A 15844-nucleotide genomic window follows, 5' to 3' on the forward strand; every position below is an offset into this window, starting at 1 on the left:
CCCGCGCCGCGTCCCCCTCAGGCTGCTCGGGACTACAGCTCCCGTCATGCATCTCGCCGCGCGGCCACCTCCTCGCTGCGCGGGAACGTGCCGCAGTGTTCCCTGGGACACGTAGTCCGGATGGGTGGTGCGTGGGGTGAGCGTAACCAGGTGCGGTCACTATCACCCCGCGCCAGCCCGTTCGCAGGCGATTGGCAGGAGGCCACCCAACCGCGACGAGGCACCGCAGTTCCGCCGCCGCCGATTGGCTGGTGTGGGGAGGCCGGGGGGCGGGACCGAAGCAGTGGCGGGGCGATTCGGACAGCGGCGGCGGCGGCCGCACATTCCTGGGCGCTGACAGCCGTTGGCGGCTGTTAGGGAGCGGCCGTTGGCCCACTAACAGCCCCCTCCCCCCCACCTCCTCACCCCCATCCCTGCCCCGCTTCGCCGCCCTCCTCCGGGATTAGGGGCTGCCGCCTAGAAATCCTCTGGCTGGAGGCGGCGGCTTTACCCCCAGCCCCCTCCCTGCCGCCCAGTCCGGCTTAAGCCGCTCTAATCCTCCTCCTCCTCCCCCTCCTCCCCTTCCTCCCCCGGGCACGGCCATGGAGTCGCAGCGGCCTCGTTACCGCGCCCCTTCCCCACCGCCATCCCGCGGCGGGAGGGAGCCCGGGGGCCTCCGTCGGAAGGGCCCGCCCGGGGCCGGCAGCGCCCCGGAGGCCGCGGAGGGCAGGAAGGCCAAATTCGTGAGTACAACCCCCTCCCCCGGGCTGAGGTGCTTGCCCCCCTGCTCCCTGTCTGTGCTCTGCTTGGCCTTCCTCAAAGGGCACGGCTTTCTCGTGCAGCACGCGCTTTCAGGTCTCTCTTTTTGGCGAAGCATTATTTTCTTAGTGGCTGCGCGGTGTCCAGGAGGTCTCCGGCCCTGAAGTGATGGTACTCCTACCGGGACTGTCACATTTGGTTTTGGCTCGGTGATGTGACCTCTCTAGTGAAAAACTGACTCCTAAATTTAAAGGATTTAGGTCTACATAAGCCTTTACGAGGTTTGGTTAGCGCACCAAGAAATTGGGCAACTCAAAAGAGCAAACAATTGCCTATGGAATAACGTGTATGTAAGATGTGCTGGCTAAAAACTACCTGAGGTTTCCAAATGTTAAAGCTGGGACAAAAAAAAAGTTCTACAAGTCTTGTATCCACCATACGCAGACCAGGTGCGTGCCATGCTCATATTGAGGTGATACACATTAGTTTCTACGCTCAGCTCACATTCTCTGAGCCATGCTATGCACTTAAAGAAGAATTACCATAACACTTGTGTATTGCATTCCTGATTCTAAGGCCTCTTTGCACAATGTGGAGTACCTGTCGTTGGAGCTTTTGGAAAGGTGTGCTGTACTTCACATGCAGCTAGTTGCAGTTAGCCAATATGCGATACCAAACTGCGGGCTGGACAAACCTGTTTGGGAAGGTCACAAGTTGCTCCTGGCATTCCTGGTTCCTGGAATCCTTCTTGTGTTGCGGTTGCTTTCTGATTGCTGTTCAAGCAAAGGCCTCATGCCAATTTTTGCACGTTAAAATGTGCATGTATGAATCAGAATCACAAAATGGCTCGGTTTGGAAAGGACCTTAAGGATCATCTAGTGGGATGCCACCCACTCAGGTTGGCCAAGGCCCCATCCAGCCTGGGCTTGGCCCGTTTGCTCATCTTCATAACTGGCTAAGTGTCCTACAGGTGCTTGCATTTAGCTATGCAGCTGGCGTGGCTGGGTTATGTGTCAGGGAACATTCTTCAGCCTAGGGACCCTGGGGAAAAACCTGTGTGGTCTGCCCACTCCACAAGGTTGGAAGGTGTTACAGCTTTGTGACTTGAGGGCTGGTTTATTCCTGTGGGAAGCAGGAGACACAGATTTGTGTGTAATGGAGACTGACAACAGCACTGAGGTCAAGATCTCTTACTTACGGGTGATAAAATAGCTATTAAGTTCTTATTCAAATAGGATATCACCATCATTTCCACTGTTCTAACACATGATTGGGGGGAGAGAAGGAATTAAGATGTTGCCAGCAGTCCCTTGTCCCCCCTCTGACCATGTGTTAAAATAGAAATACAAAAACTTGCGGGGATTATAACACTGCCAGATATGTGATACAAGCCAGTGAGATTTATTTTTGGAGATGAAGTCAGATTGGCTCTTTAGTGAAAGGATGCTCCTCGTTTGGCGCAGATGAGTTTTCTTTTGTCTGGCCCAGAAAGTCTAGGCACATATCAAGAATGACTTTGAGCATGTGCAGATGTGCGCATCAGCTGACTGGCTTTTTGAGGCTACAATATTAATAGATATATATATATATACCAAGCCACAGAAAGCAAAGGAAGCTGAATATGGGAATTTTACTTCACTTTTGTGTAGTTATCTTGAGTGTGTGGCTTTACATTTTTTTTTCCTCCCTCAGTTTCCAAAACTCTTTAAGTGGGGATGACTGAGAATACCCTGAATTCATGAGAATGTATTGGCGTTTGCAACTTTCAAAAGCGTTTGGCCTTAGACAGCAGTCCCATACTGCATCTTGATAAGTACCCTCAAAGAGAACATGTTGCTCTGGGATGTTGGTGTGGGACTGAAGAATGACGGTTCTCTTTCTAACCTGGGCTGTGTTCTAGGTATGTCATTAGCATGCAGAAAACCTTAAAAAGAGTCAGAGTTGATATTCCTTGAGCAGAGTTTTGGGGATTTTGTCTCTGTCTTCATGTAAACTGCTGGGAGGAGTGTAGTTTACCAATCTGACTTGTGGAAGTTAACAGTTACTAAAGAGCAGCAGGCCCCAAAATCTAAGGAGTTGCTGTAGGTGCTATAACCTTTGAACAGTAGTCTCTAATCCCTGGTTTATCCCAAATAATAATCTTCTGTTGAAGAAACAGACATGGTAGTACAGGTTGTGAATATCTAAATAATGTGAATGGTTGTAGACCTTAACCAGCTTCTCTGACTTAGGCTGGATCACTTGAAGGGTACTAAGAGAAAGGCTTTTCTTTCTGACGCATCATACATTTCTGCCCTAAGAAACTGACATACAGAATAGCTATCACTTCTTAAAACTTCTTTCCCCTCTACCTTCTGCTTTCTTAGGAGACGTTTGTGGGGGTGGGGATGAATGGTGGGACAAGTGGTATATATGCCTGTACTTGTTCATATCTAACTTTCCATGTAATACATCTTCAATATACTTTCATTAGTTAAATTAGTTTTGTGTCAGAATACATAAAACCTCTCCTCACCCCTTTGAATTATCTATAATCCAGTCATAAATACAGTGTGAGCCTCTTCGGTGTTTGGCATACTTAGAGTGCAATACTTCTTCATCTAACCTGAATTATGTTTCTTATGTATTATACATTTATCAAATGCGGTTAAAATTAGCCATTAGATTCAGTGAACTAAAGTCATCCAGATTGTATTAGCCTAATTTTTCTTAGGACAAAGACTTCAAAATAAATTCCAGGTAGGTATGTTCCAATCAATGCAACGTATTGATCTATCACTTGAGAGCTACCGAATCAACAGTAGTTAGGCCAGTTTGCAAAAGAGTTTCATTCCCTGACAGACCTTAAGGTGAAATTGGATTGCTGGTTAACAAAATAGACAGTGTTAACATGCACTTTTTTTTTTATTTCTATCCCTAATAATTTTCTTGTTTAGCAGGAGGAAAACCTCTTGATTTTTACCACTTCATTTAGAGGAGGGAGGAAGAGGCTTTGGGCTAAATAGTTGTTAATCCCAATTAAATGTATTCTTGAAGTACTGCATTCCCGAATAAACGAGCTTTTAGAAGTGAATGTGACTTGTAGCTCCTCAGTTCTTTGTTATTTTACTGAATCTTTGAATCTTGAACTGAATCTTTGTTATTTTACTGGGGGGTGGGGGAAGGGAGTGTGGTTATTTTTGAAGCTTGGATTTGTTCAGCAGATCCAGTGATTTGGAAGAGTGGGATTCTTGGAAGGGTGAAAGATAGGCTATGATATGGTGGTAGTTTAGCTTTTAGAAAGCTCTTACGTTCACCGTTGAGGGTTAGAGTTTGGTAAAAAGCAGAAATGGACTGAAGGATGGTAGAGGTTGTACCTGTTTCTGTGTATGTGTCAACTGATGGAAATCCACTGAGCAACTGCTTGCCGCTTCCTCTCCATTATATTTTTATTTTTTGTTTCTAAATGTTAGAAAATCATGGAAGTGGGTGCTGGATGACTTGATTAAATGACTTTTAGTTGCACTTCACTGGGACTGCACCTTGTAGGTGCTAGTCCTCAAAATCTCAACTTCAGTTCCTAGCTGAAGTTAGAAGTGTTTCTATTAATGTCAGTATATCATTGATCAGTCCTCAGTGACTTTCAGGTTATGTTTTTGATTAAATTCTTTATGAAATTTGTATGAGTCAAGAAACTTTCTTGTTTGCACTGATCTGTTAAAAATAGACAAATTAACACTTGCATTTAATAGTGTTTATAAATCAAAGAAAGATGTAATGAAAAGCAAAAGCATTTCTGTTTGACTGGCGAAGAGGAGAAAGGTAAGACCGATCTGTGTCAATATCTTTAATTATGAAGTGACTGAGTTATTGCTGCAGTTACGCTGCAGTGTAAGACCTTGAATCTAAATTAGTCTTTTAAAGAAATGATTGCTGAACAGATGTTACCTAAAACACTTTATTGCTGCTTTGTAAAATTGTAAATTCCTCATGCTGTTATTTTTGTTGGCATGAATTAACACTGTGGGTTATGAAATTAAATTTTAGTGCTGTGTTCTAGCACTTTGTTATATAATCTTACCTGTAAGCACCAATTTTGAGTTTAACTCATCAATGTCTAAAGAATATCACTATGTAGAAACTGTCATGTTAAGATAATTTTGCCCTTAATTGCTTCTCAAACTACTTTCCAAGCAACAAAGAAAGAGTGTATGTGTGACAAAGCCATTAAATAAACGCTGAAGTAGTATATTGGAAATTAAAAGTAGGAGATGCTGTTGGGTTATACTGCAGTTTCTAAAGTGCACTTACAGACTGAGGTAGCAAAATTACTGAGGGAATATTGTGACAAAGGAGCTCCTGAAGTAATAACATCCACTGTTATAATCTAACTTGCGTCTCTGTGACTGGGTCCACAGGCTTCCTCACAACCTTCAGTTGTGCTTCTACTGTGGGATTGTGTTTGGGGAAAAAGAGCTCGTACTGAATCTTTTTGGTGATAGAATCAATGGCAGTGTGTGATGAGTTCTTTCTCTCTTGCCTTCTAATTTAAAAAGGTACCATGGGTGTGTGTGATTATATGTACATCTTTTGTCTAGGTAATCTACAGTTTCAACACCCGGGCTTAAGTCATCCAGTTCTAAAACTTGTTTAAAACATCTTGTTTAAATTCCCCTATTTTCTTTCTTTTCTTGTGTACTCTTTAATCTGTTCTTTATGTATCAAGCTGTGTGTGGTGTTTTTATTTGTGTGAGACTTTCTTTCTTTCTTGGAAGGACATTAAAAGAGATCAACCTAGTGCACAGTCTGATAAAATATTTGTTGTTGAGTCCATGTTATTTTCCACATCTCTGTATCCTCAAATGCTACTAGCAACTGGTTTTACTTTATGCATCTTTGCCAAAAGAGGAGGATTTGGTGAGGGAGAAGGAAAAGATTGCCTGAGTTGTCATGTTCTAACCACCTTCTCTAACTTGCAAGTATTTTACCATAATATTCACTGACTAACATCTTTTGAGATGTCTTACAGCACTTTAATATTAGAATGGTGAAGGATTTGAACATTAGGTTGTAGTTACTATGGGGTTTCTCTTGCTCTCTTAGGAAATCTTGTTAAATACATACCAGGCCCCATAACACTATCTGCATAAGCTCTTATGCAGATATTTTCAGCCTCCTGCTCTGTTAGCAGTCAGTAAGCTAGAGGCTTAGGAGACTCATATCTGTATATTGAATTTCTTATACCATTATGGTGTCTTTAATTGGTTGCACAGCAGTCTTCTTTTTTTTTTTCCTCTTTTCCCCTCCAGTAATTAGCCAGATGACTTGTGTCATGAGGTGTTCTGATGTGCAGCATAGGGAACTTTCAGCCTTTCCAACAGTCAATTCCATTGCTAAACTTCACGGTGTAATTGAAAGGTACAACACTGGCTTGAACTGTCCCATTCACTTGGTCTTTTTCAAAGAACAAAACCTGAAGCTGAAGCACGTGCCCTTGATCCTGTGGATGCTGACAGCGTTTTCTGCTGAGTGCTGCAGAATATCCAGCCTCTGTTCCTAAAATGTGATGTGCTGTGTGTGCCTGTGCAATGGCATGCTGTGTCAGTCTGACGTGTCTCAAACTTTCATTCGAAGCAGATTACTCAGCCTCCTACCATGCTGGAGGAGCTTCACAATGGTATCTGTATTCTTTGAGGCTTAGCTGAGCATATGAAAAATGAATAAATACTTATTTCTTACAAAGGTCTGTTGTAAGACCATGTGTTACCATGCTCTCTTGCAGTTTTGATCCCTGAAAGGCAGAGATACCAACAACTTTCCAAATGTGAAGTCTGGAGCTCTTTAAATTGCAGAAGTTAACAGTTATGTTGTCCTTGTAGCTGTTTTGCAAAATGAGGAGTCATAGAACAGCACTCCACAGCGGTGTGTGGGGCAAATGTCTGATCTACCCCTGCAGTGGGAAATCTGGGGTACTGGTTTTCAATCTACTGGCTACACTGAAGTGTTTTCCTGCTTACTGTTGTTGTCTGTAGCATGGACTGGGGTTGCCATAAGTATTCAGTACTGACCTAGCTCCAGTTTTTATTATTGGTGGTGGAACTCACAATGTGTCACTGAGTACTGAGCGTTTCCTCGTACTTGATTTGCTTTTATTTCTAACTTCATAGCCACTTATCATACACTTCTTCCTTAGTGTCTTGCTAATACTGAGCTATCATAGTACAATATTTGGCTTAGCGCAAAATATTCTTCAGTACTGAAGGAAGAGGCATCAAAGATGTTGCAAGCAGTAAGTACTTAAGTGTTGTTAATTTGGTCATGACAACACAAGAGCTTCTAAATCGGGTTAATTTGGATATATCCCTTGACAATTGCTGTAGGTGCTGCCAAGTTTTGCACACTAGGCAGGGAGGGGAGCCTAAGAATAGGGAAAGAATCAATCTCACCAAGCGTGTGGTTTACTTCTCTTCCCACTTCCCTGCTGAGCCTGTGCTCAGCCTTGTACTACAAAGCTATGAATGGGATCCATGCAACACTGACTTGCCAGTGCATATATTCTTTGCTGCTCCTCTTGGGTTTTATGAAAGAGCTCTGTCCTAGTGCTTGCTGTGTTTGTCAATGTGCAGTGCAGCTCAACAGAGTTTGTTCAGGACCTGTTGTTTCCCATAGCAATAACTGGTCATGAGCTTTTGAATGTTGCTATTAAGAAATACTTGTGTGAGTTTCTACTCATGAGAACTTCATGTTTGGCTTGCAACAGGCATTGCTTGAGAGCAGCAAACAGTCTCACTTGGTTCACTATTGCAGCTTGGCAGTCAGAGCTTTGTACTGTTGAGTTGATCTGTGTTCTTCTGTTGGACTTAAAACCTCTTCACTCATTCCTTGGTGGACTCCGCGCAGCCTTTTCCAGAAGACAATTCTATTTGCTGAATTATGGGCAGTATATTTTTTCTAATATATATGTTATGTATATATGTATATATTTAGCTGTAAATATGATAAAACACAACTTGCTTCAAGCTTTACTTTGTTTATATTCTTCTGCATGGCGTTATTCTTTTTAAAGATCAGATTGCGTTTTTTCTTCTGTCTGTACTGTTTTCCCCCCTCCCCCCAGTTTGCTGTGCCAGAAAAGTACAGCTTGTGAAGGAAATCATTACAGTTCAGCACTGAACTTGCATCTTCTTTTGAATAACAGTAACTGACACTTGCTTTTTTTTTTTTTTTGACTACACAATTGTAACATGACTGGTTTCCTGTTTGATTTACAGCATTTAAATATCAAGACACTGACTGATGATGTGGTAAGACAACTTATGTTTTGCTTTGGCTTTGTTAAGCTAAAAACCTTATTGCTAATGCAATATAAACAACTTTTTTTGCTACAAGAAACTGTCTTAATTGGGAAGTTAATTTAGTTAATTAGTGAAGTCTCACTAAACTGTTAATTATCTGTAACATATTCTGTTTGAGTAGTGAAAAATCTATGGATGGCCTAGAAGTATGTTCTAAGCATGGCTAAATGAGCTTGACAGCTAATTGTGTCATTTTTTTGTGGCATAATGAAGAGATCTATGATTGCATGTTTAATATTAAAGTTACTTAGACTGCATGTCTGGCTTAAAATACCATGTTTAACTAACAATTGCTTGTGAAACTCAATGCTTACTTCAAACAATGTTAGATATGTTTGCTGTTGTGCTAACAGTGTTTCTCAAACTTTGTCTTGAACAGCAGAAGAGGTTATTGTCAAGCAGAGTTTTTTTCCCTTGTAATTAAAATGCACTTGATTCGTTGCCTGTACTATTCTTTGATTGATAAGAATAGCTTTTCTGAAAGTGGATTGTCTTTGAATTCACCTAAGAAATGATGTTCTGTAGGCATTTAAGGATAGACAGTTGTTATGACTTTGGTATCTATTTTTTGCTATATAGTGTTCCTGCTGAAATACTTCTGTACATAGCTGAGAGCTAAGTATAGAGAGCTTTACACTGGACAACATACAACACACACCAGGAAACAGTGCTGTTCCTTAGTTTAGGAACCAGTGGTCCAGTTATTGTTGATGGGCTGTCCAAATTTTTAATTTTATTTCAGATAAGTTAGCAATATTTTAGTATCCTTAATGCAGGCTGCTTTTCTGTACTTGGATTGTACTGGATTATTCCTGAGATGGTGCCAATGAATTGCCTACTTATAACGCTGAATCCTTAAAACAATGAGACCTAAAACACCTTGTTTTTAGAACACAGTTGACTAATGTTTGTTCCTTCTAGCTTTGTTGTTCAGACACTATGAAGGCAGGAAACTTATTGCACAGAAGAGCTGCAAGTAGGTATTTGACCAAGTATCTACTTGAAAGACCACAGTAGAAACAAGCCTGTTTCCTAACTCAAGTGCTGCACACTCCAGTAAATGGTTTGTACGGCTCAAAATACCGTTAATACACAGTTTTTTTAAAAAAAGACTTGTTAAAAAGAAATCTGCTTATATGTAGACAAAAAATAAGTGCATACTAAAATTGCTTATCACATAGAGTTGTGTAGACTTTTTTTTTTTTTTTTAGCAGCTGCTGTTTAGAAAGAAAGGCTTTATAATTTGTGGTATATAGAGAAACGAGATTAATGATGAATTATGTTCTAAACAGTTAAGGTGTGACTGTACAGGCATAAACTCCATAACTTGTAATATTCTACCATGAGTTAAATGATGTGCTTTCCAAGAAGGGTAAAATCATCTCTGGGAGAAGAATGTATTGAGAATAAGGAGTCATCTAATGAAAGGTGTTCTTCTGTGCGTCTCTGTTTATGTAAGTCTTTCTCTTACTAAGCTCTACTGCTTCTCCTGTTTCCAGTGGAATTTCTCATACTAAGAAGTTAATCTTTGACTGTCAAAGAAGGAATATACTTTATTTTTTTCTAATCTTCTGAAGCTTTAGGAAAGAAAAAGAAGCTAAGATGTCTTTGACTCAGAATCTTTGTCAGGAACTTCTTTGATCTTACATGAAATATTTTATCTGGTAGAGGAAAGTAGTGGTTTCCTTTTACTTTCAGACACACTGAACTAAATTGATACAACCTTTATTTTGCTGTATGTTCCCCCGTCTCTAAGATTAATAAATATTTCAAATGGAGGCATAGGAGTATTGTCTAACTCTCTCTCCTTTGTATGTTGTTAATGTTATAGCAATTCTTCGTGTATCTATTAGGGTGTTAGAGCAGACTTCTATGACTGAGCTGTTGACTTGTCTGACTAAAATGACTGACAAGATATCTGTAAGATTGAGCTACGCTGTAGTAGTTAAGCAGATTCTCCAGAAATTAAATTCTGTTTACTGAGGATATAAATCGTGGGCAGTCAAAGATATGATCTTGAAAATTGGAGGGTGGTGTTAGTTTTTCATCCTACAGACTTTCAAGGCAGAATGTGAGGGGCACCTGCAGAAAGAAGCTACACACGGTGCCCTTGGTTTTTATCCCATCAAGCAGGAAATAAAGGTTTCGTGCTTGTATACTTAATACCAAATCTTTTCTAATAGGTTGTGCTTACTAATCATTGCCAGTGTCTTGATGGTCTGTGTGCTTTTTTTTTGTGTGTGAGAATGGGAGGGGAAGTGTGTTCGGTACTTATTATAATGCAGTTTAGGCTAAAACTGAACATTTTTGTAATCATGCCCCTTATTAATGAGGTACTAGAAGTAGTAAACAAACAACACACATCAGGAAGTCAGGATTTTTCTGTGATACAAGGTTTCCTGCTTTTCTAGAATAAAGACTTTCCTGGAGCGCAGCAACATCTAGCAATACATACTCCCTAAACTTGTCTTGGGTGGAAAGTCTGCTCTTCTGACAAAGAAGAAAACACCAGGATCCATGACAGTCATCTCTTTTAGCACTTGAACCTTGGACCTTTAGGTTAATTTTCTTCTCCAGAAACATTCCAGAGCTTTGCACAGTGATTTTGGATGGAAACAGAGGATGATATTTTACAGTTTCTATCTTGTAAAGTTGATGCAGATTGATCTGCTTGGTATAGCTGGACAAACAGAATATGAAGATAGAAGAGTGATTCTACCTCTTGTTTAAAGGTTGTCAAATCTGTTGGATTCATCCTTAAGTTGAGAGGATTTTGCATTACTTGTCTTGTGCGCTTTATGTGGTCCAGGCATCACTGTTCCTGGTGCTAAACCAAAATGCAGAGATGACAGAACTAATGCCAGAAACCTCAAATCTACATAGTAGGATGCAGCTGTTGCATTGGCATGTTAGCTTAGGTCCAGACCCATGCATGTCATATCTAACCTGGTAAGATCAGGAAAAGAAAAGAAAGGTAAGAAAGGAAAAGTCAAGGAATCTGACTATGGTAGAAGAAGGAACTAGTTCTTTGCTTCTTTTTCAGTATAGTGTGAAGTATATCTTCTGTGCCAAAACCACTGTAACTATGCTACTGCTTACCTAGCTTGTATGGAATTGTCTGTCATAACCAAGACTCTCGCAACCTGCATAAACCTATTTCCATCTGGTACCTGCTAATTTGGTACAGCTGCTTCTTTATTTTCTCTATCCTCCCACCTCCCCAGATGCTGGGGTCCTGTCACTACAGTAAATAGCTTAAACAGAGTATATAAAGAAAGAGCTCATGTTCCTAGTGTATTTTAAAAAAATCAGGTCACTCAACCAGTTACGAGATAATGGATTAAGTGCACCACTTTAAGCATGTTCAGCACCATTTTTTAGATGAACTCTTCCTGGTGAGATACGTGGACAGTGTGCATGGTAACTTTTAATTGTGGAGACCTACAAGATATTGCACTCGAGCTTTTGCTCCAAGTACGGGTAATAAGAAATACACTTTGTATATAAAGTCAAAAATTTTTAGTCTCACTTTATGGATCTAATCTTTGTACAATAACCAGTTGTTATTAGTTGCATTGATACCAATATTCATAGTCCAAATTATATCTGACAGGGTTTAGTCAGACTTTTACAGAACTTGTTCTACAAATAGTTTCTGGTATTTATTCATTTTCTCTGGAGTCGCGCTCATTCTTCCATTGCCTGTTTGGCTCTGAGGATTTCAGTCTGGGAGGAGAGCGTAGCAAATTGGCTGTTTCCGAAGTCCTTCACTGAGCACAGCATCATAGGGGTGGGAACTTCTTTCTGCTGGAAGGACCATCGTGTCTACAGTTGGCTTTTATTTTTTTCCTCTCTCTCTTCCACCTTCTCATCCAATGTCAATTTAGAGGAAGTTGCAGGCTTGTACTGAGGAAACAATATCAATGTCAAGGTTATTCATTTATTTTACAGATATGGTACAGTACAGATATACGTACTGTTCTCATAGATCTGTGGCAATTGTATCTGAGGACATGAATCGTCATGCTGTAGCAACTATGAACTTTGGAAGAAATTCATAAATTCATAACCGACAGTTTTGGTGGAACAATTCCAACTTCTTTAGACAGTAAATCTTAAGTACTCCATGTATCAAGGATCTGTGAATGAGTGTTTCTAGTACTCCTGTGCTTATGGAAATTGGACCACTGCATTTCCAAGTTCGATATAGGTGCTCTAAAGGCATGTCAGAAAACAGTTCCCCAAAACATCATATTTCACTTCATTAAGCTTGGTTATAATTCTATTAAGACACTGAGAACCTACTCATATGAGGAGCTGAGAACTGTTCAGTTTTTTTATTTCACTTCCTTGAGCTTGTCTAAGACATGGAGAAGAAAGCCAATACCCAGTTGATGTAATGTTCTGTCCTTGATGTAGGTAACCTCTGCTGCTAAATCATTTGAGTTGTTCCGTACACTCTTTCTCTGTGGCTGTAAATAAGACCAGCCATGCCAGTTGATTCTGCTTGATTTGATGGCTCCCGGAACATTCACAAAGCAAAGCTATTAGTAGCATTTCTCAGAAAATAACTTTTATCTAGGAGTTGTCATCTGCAAATGGTTAATCAACTTCAACCTAAATTGCTCAGCTAATTTGAAACTGAATACAAGCACCATGGGTTTTGAGAGCTGTAATAATTTAATTACAGTAGAATGTGCTTGAGAATATATTGTGGCATTTGTTTTTTACATTTAGTTCAAATTCAACAATATAAAGCAAATAAAACCGTGCTTTTAAGTAGACCATCTGTGTCCGTAAGAATTAATCTGGCTTTATTGGGTGACGTGTCATCCTGCGTGTCTGTTCTGTGTAAAATTTCACCTTCAGTTGTTAGCCTCAAAGATCCCATGAAAATTCTTAGCAAGTCACATTCCCTCAGTAGCAGCTGATGCCATCAGGTTTTTCCATGGATGTCCCATTCTCTTCTGAGTAGCTTTATCTTCCTGAGAAAGGCATTGAATCAAGGCTGGAGTGGAGCACTGACAGAACTAAGGAGCTCATTTTGTAACCAGAGTATGGTTATACATGCATCTGTTGGATTTTTAATTAAAAATAATAATCTTATAACAATAAAGATTTATGTTAATTAAAAGGGGGAGATAAAGATGAGCGAGGCAGGATGGCAGGTGGAATAATACCTTTAATAATACCTTTAATTCCTGCCTGCAGCTCTGTTAGAGCTCCAGCATGGGTCTTGGTGTGATATTGAGCCAGCAATTAATCTAGTGATAACTAATCCACTGATTTCTGCATTACCAAGTGTGCAAGTTCAATAGACAGTATTGTTTTATGGAGAATGGTATAAGAAGTTTTCACTAAGATCAACGTGAGAGCACAAATACATGTACTTCCTAGGGACCTGATCAGAAAGTGGGATGAACCAGAAGGTTTGACCTGGGACATTTTATGGATCTTGTGGAGCTGAAGATCAAAATTATAACGGTATGTGCATAAGATCAGTTTATTATTTCATAGGCTCTCTATTATTCTACAGAGAAACTATGAAATAGAAAACTAATAAAAGTTTGGATGCCATTCATACTGTGATGGCTGCTTCATTTTGGCTTTTGCAGCTATTATTCTCATTATCAGCGATTCAAGTTGTGATACCTAATTTGCATTCAGTCTGAAATCAACTCTGAGGGGGTGAATGCTGCTTATCTGGACTTGCCATTTTATCTTTTTCCTTAGCATTGTGTGTCATGGCTTTTTATAGGCTTTGAGAATGTCTAAAATACTCATTGTTTCAAACAGTGAAAGAGAACATTGTGTAATGCTTGATAGCAAGTGTGTGGGCTTTAAGCCCTATTAATATTTTAAGTAGCAAAAATACTGTTCTTGCGCTAAGAATATTTGACCTTGCAAGCAAGTTGGCTATATGTGTGTGAGCCATGTTGGGCAGAATAAATTTTGCTTCGTCGTAGGGAAGGAAAATGTTGGGGTGTAAATGAATGTGGTAACTCAGCAAAGGCAAGGCTGCAGCTCCCCATCCCCAGGTCCGACCAGTAGTGGGGCTAGGCAGGCATACACACAAACACAGGGTGTGGTAATGTACGTGCATATGCCTGGCCACACTGATCAGCACAGCCAGCCATGCTCAGTGCTCACACAACCAGCACCAGCAGTCTCATTCTGTTCCCCTCTCTGATCACAGTTGTGTGCAGGGGAAATGCATGCACAGTGTAGGATCCCTTCAGCAGCAGGGCTCACCCACCCACTCTACCTGCTCGCACAAGCCCCTGCAGCTGCAGCCTCAGGCTGAGTGCTGGCACAGACCCCCTCACGTGGAGGCTGTTGGTTACTAATCCCACACCCTCACTTGCTGGTACTTAAGGATGCTCACTCCAGTTGCTGGTACTTAAGGATGCTCAGATTTCTCCAGTTGTTGGCACATGAGCCCTCAGACCCATGGTCCCACTCATGTTGCTGATACATAAATTTCCATAGACATTTGTACACATGAAGTAGAGAGTCAGGAAAAGAATTGGAATTGGCTCAGGAGAAGAGCTAAAAATATAATTTAATAAGAAGGCAAACTGCACTGGTTGGGTGCAGGGTGTGCATGGACAATCATACCAAACAGCAAACTCTTCACATACTCTTTACATTTGGCCCAGCCAAATGCCTTGTAACTTCATTGCCTATTCTTGTTCCTCTCCAAATCTCTGAGATCCATCGTGTTCCCTGCCTTTGGCTCCCCATGCAACATCCCAAGATGTGTCTTGCGCAACCTCCAAATACTTTTCCATTGCATCTCATATTGTGTCCCATACCGCAACTCAGTCTAAAAAGGTGCTCTGGGGAGCTCATCGTGCTGACTCAGGGGATGGGTGCTGCATGCCTCTTTTCTTCTTGTCCTTCATACAGGTGATGGGACATTGAAGAAACTTTGGATATGTCCTGCCAGATGCTCCCTTTTAAGCAATTTCTTTAATATGACTGCGTTCAAAAAATGTTCATTAGAATTTAAGTCCATGAATGAATTGAATGTTGCTCCCATGATACCACCTTTGAAATAAATGGTCACCTTTACATTACTTCTAGTAATAAAAAAGTGCAACTCCCATCTTTTTAGGCTCACGTGCATGATTTTTTTATATTTGAAGTCATGAGGGCTTCATTCACTCACATACCTTCTGTTGTCAAAGATGACCGAGAGAACTTTTACCACGTAGGTGCTGTCTGTAGGTGGCGTCAACGCTGTATTCTGCACACAGTAATGGTGTCTCACACTGCTTAGAGTCGCCTACTCTGATAGAGCTTGTACAGAGGGTATTACTGAAGATGTAGTTTTCAGAGAGGTTTTCTGTGGACCAAAGTAGTGGAAGGAGTGCTACAAGACTACTATCTTATAAGGTAGTTTTAAAATCCCTTAGAGTGTAAGGCCCCATAAAGAGTTTTTTCAAAGACTACCTCAGAACTCATCAGGCTGATGAACGTAAAAGGCTGCTTAAAAGCTGCAACGTTTGTGTGTTGACTGGTTTACTTTTCATTGTATCTCAGTTCTGACAGGAAGTTTTTGTTTGTTTCAGTTGCCTTGTCACTTTTGTCTTGCAGAGAATGCAGACGGGCAGACTGAAGTGCATGGCTAATTATTGAAGTTCCAATCTTTGGCAGTAGTAGCCATGCAGACATAAAAACTAAAGTATACACAAACAAACCACTGCTTTAAATTCAAGGTTATGAGAAAAGACTCCTCATTCCTCTCATGTTGGGAGATCTAGTCTTAG

General features: G+C 40.8%; 1 protein-coding gene across 4 annotated transcripts in view; it reads left to right on the forward strand.

The window, feature by feature from the left end:
- Window positions 1-274: 274 nt before the first annotated feature.
- Window positions 275-15844, forward strand: part of DIAPH3 (diaphanous related formin 3) — a 242005-nt gene continuing 226435 nt past the window's right edge. The window contains exons 1-2 of one of the 4 annotated variants that reach the window (XM_035321732.1): window positions 275-722; window positions 7989-8021. In XM_035321732.1, the coding sequence (XP_035177623.1) occupies window positions 582-722; window positions 7989-8021 (174 nt within the window). In that variant the 5' untranslated portion in view covers window positions 275-581. The remainder of the gene's footprint in view (window positions 723-7988; window positions 8022-15844) is intronic. The other 3 variants (XM_035321706.1, XM_035321713.1, XM_035321721.1) reach the window with 3 other exon arrangements.

The sequence above is a fragment of the Oxyura jamaicensis genome, chromosome 1 (genome assembly GCF_011077185.1).
Source record: "Oxyura jamaicensis isolate SHBP4307 breed ruddy duck chromosome 1, BPBGC_Ojam_1.0, whole genome shotgun sequence".
NCBI lineage: Eukaryota > Metazoa > Chordata > Aves > Anseriformes > Anatidae > Oxyura > Oxyura jamaicensis.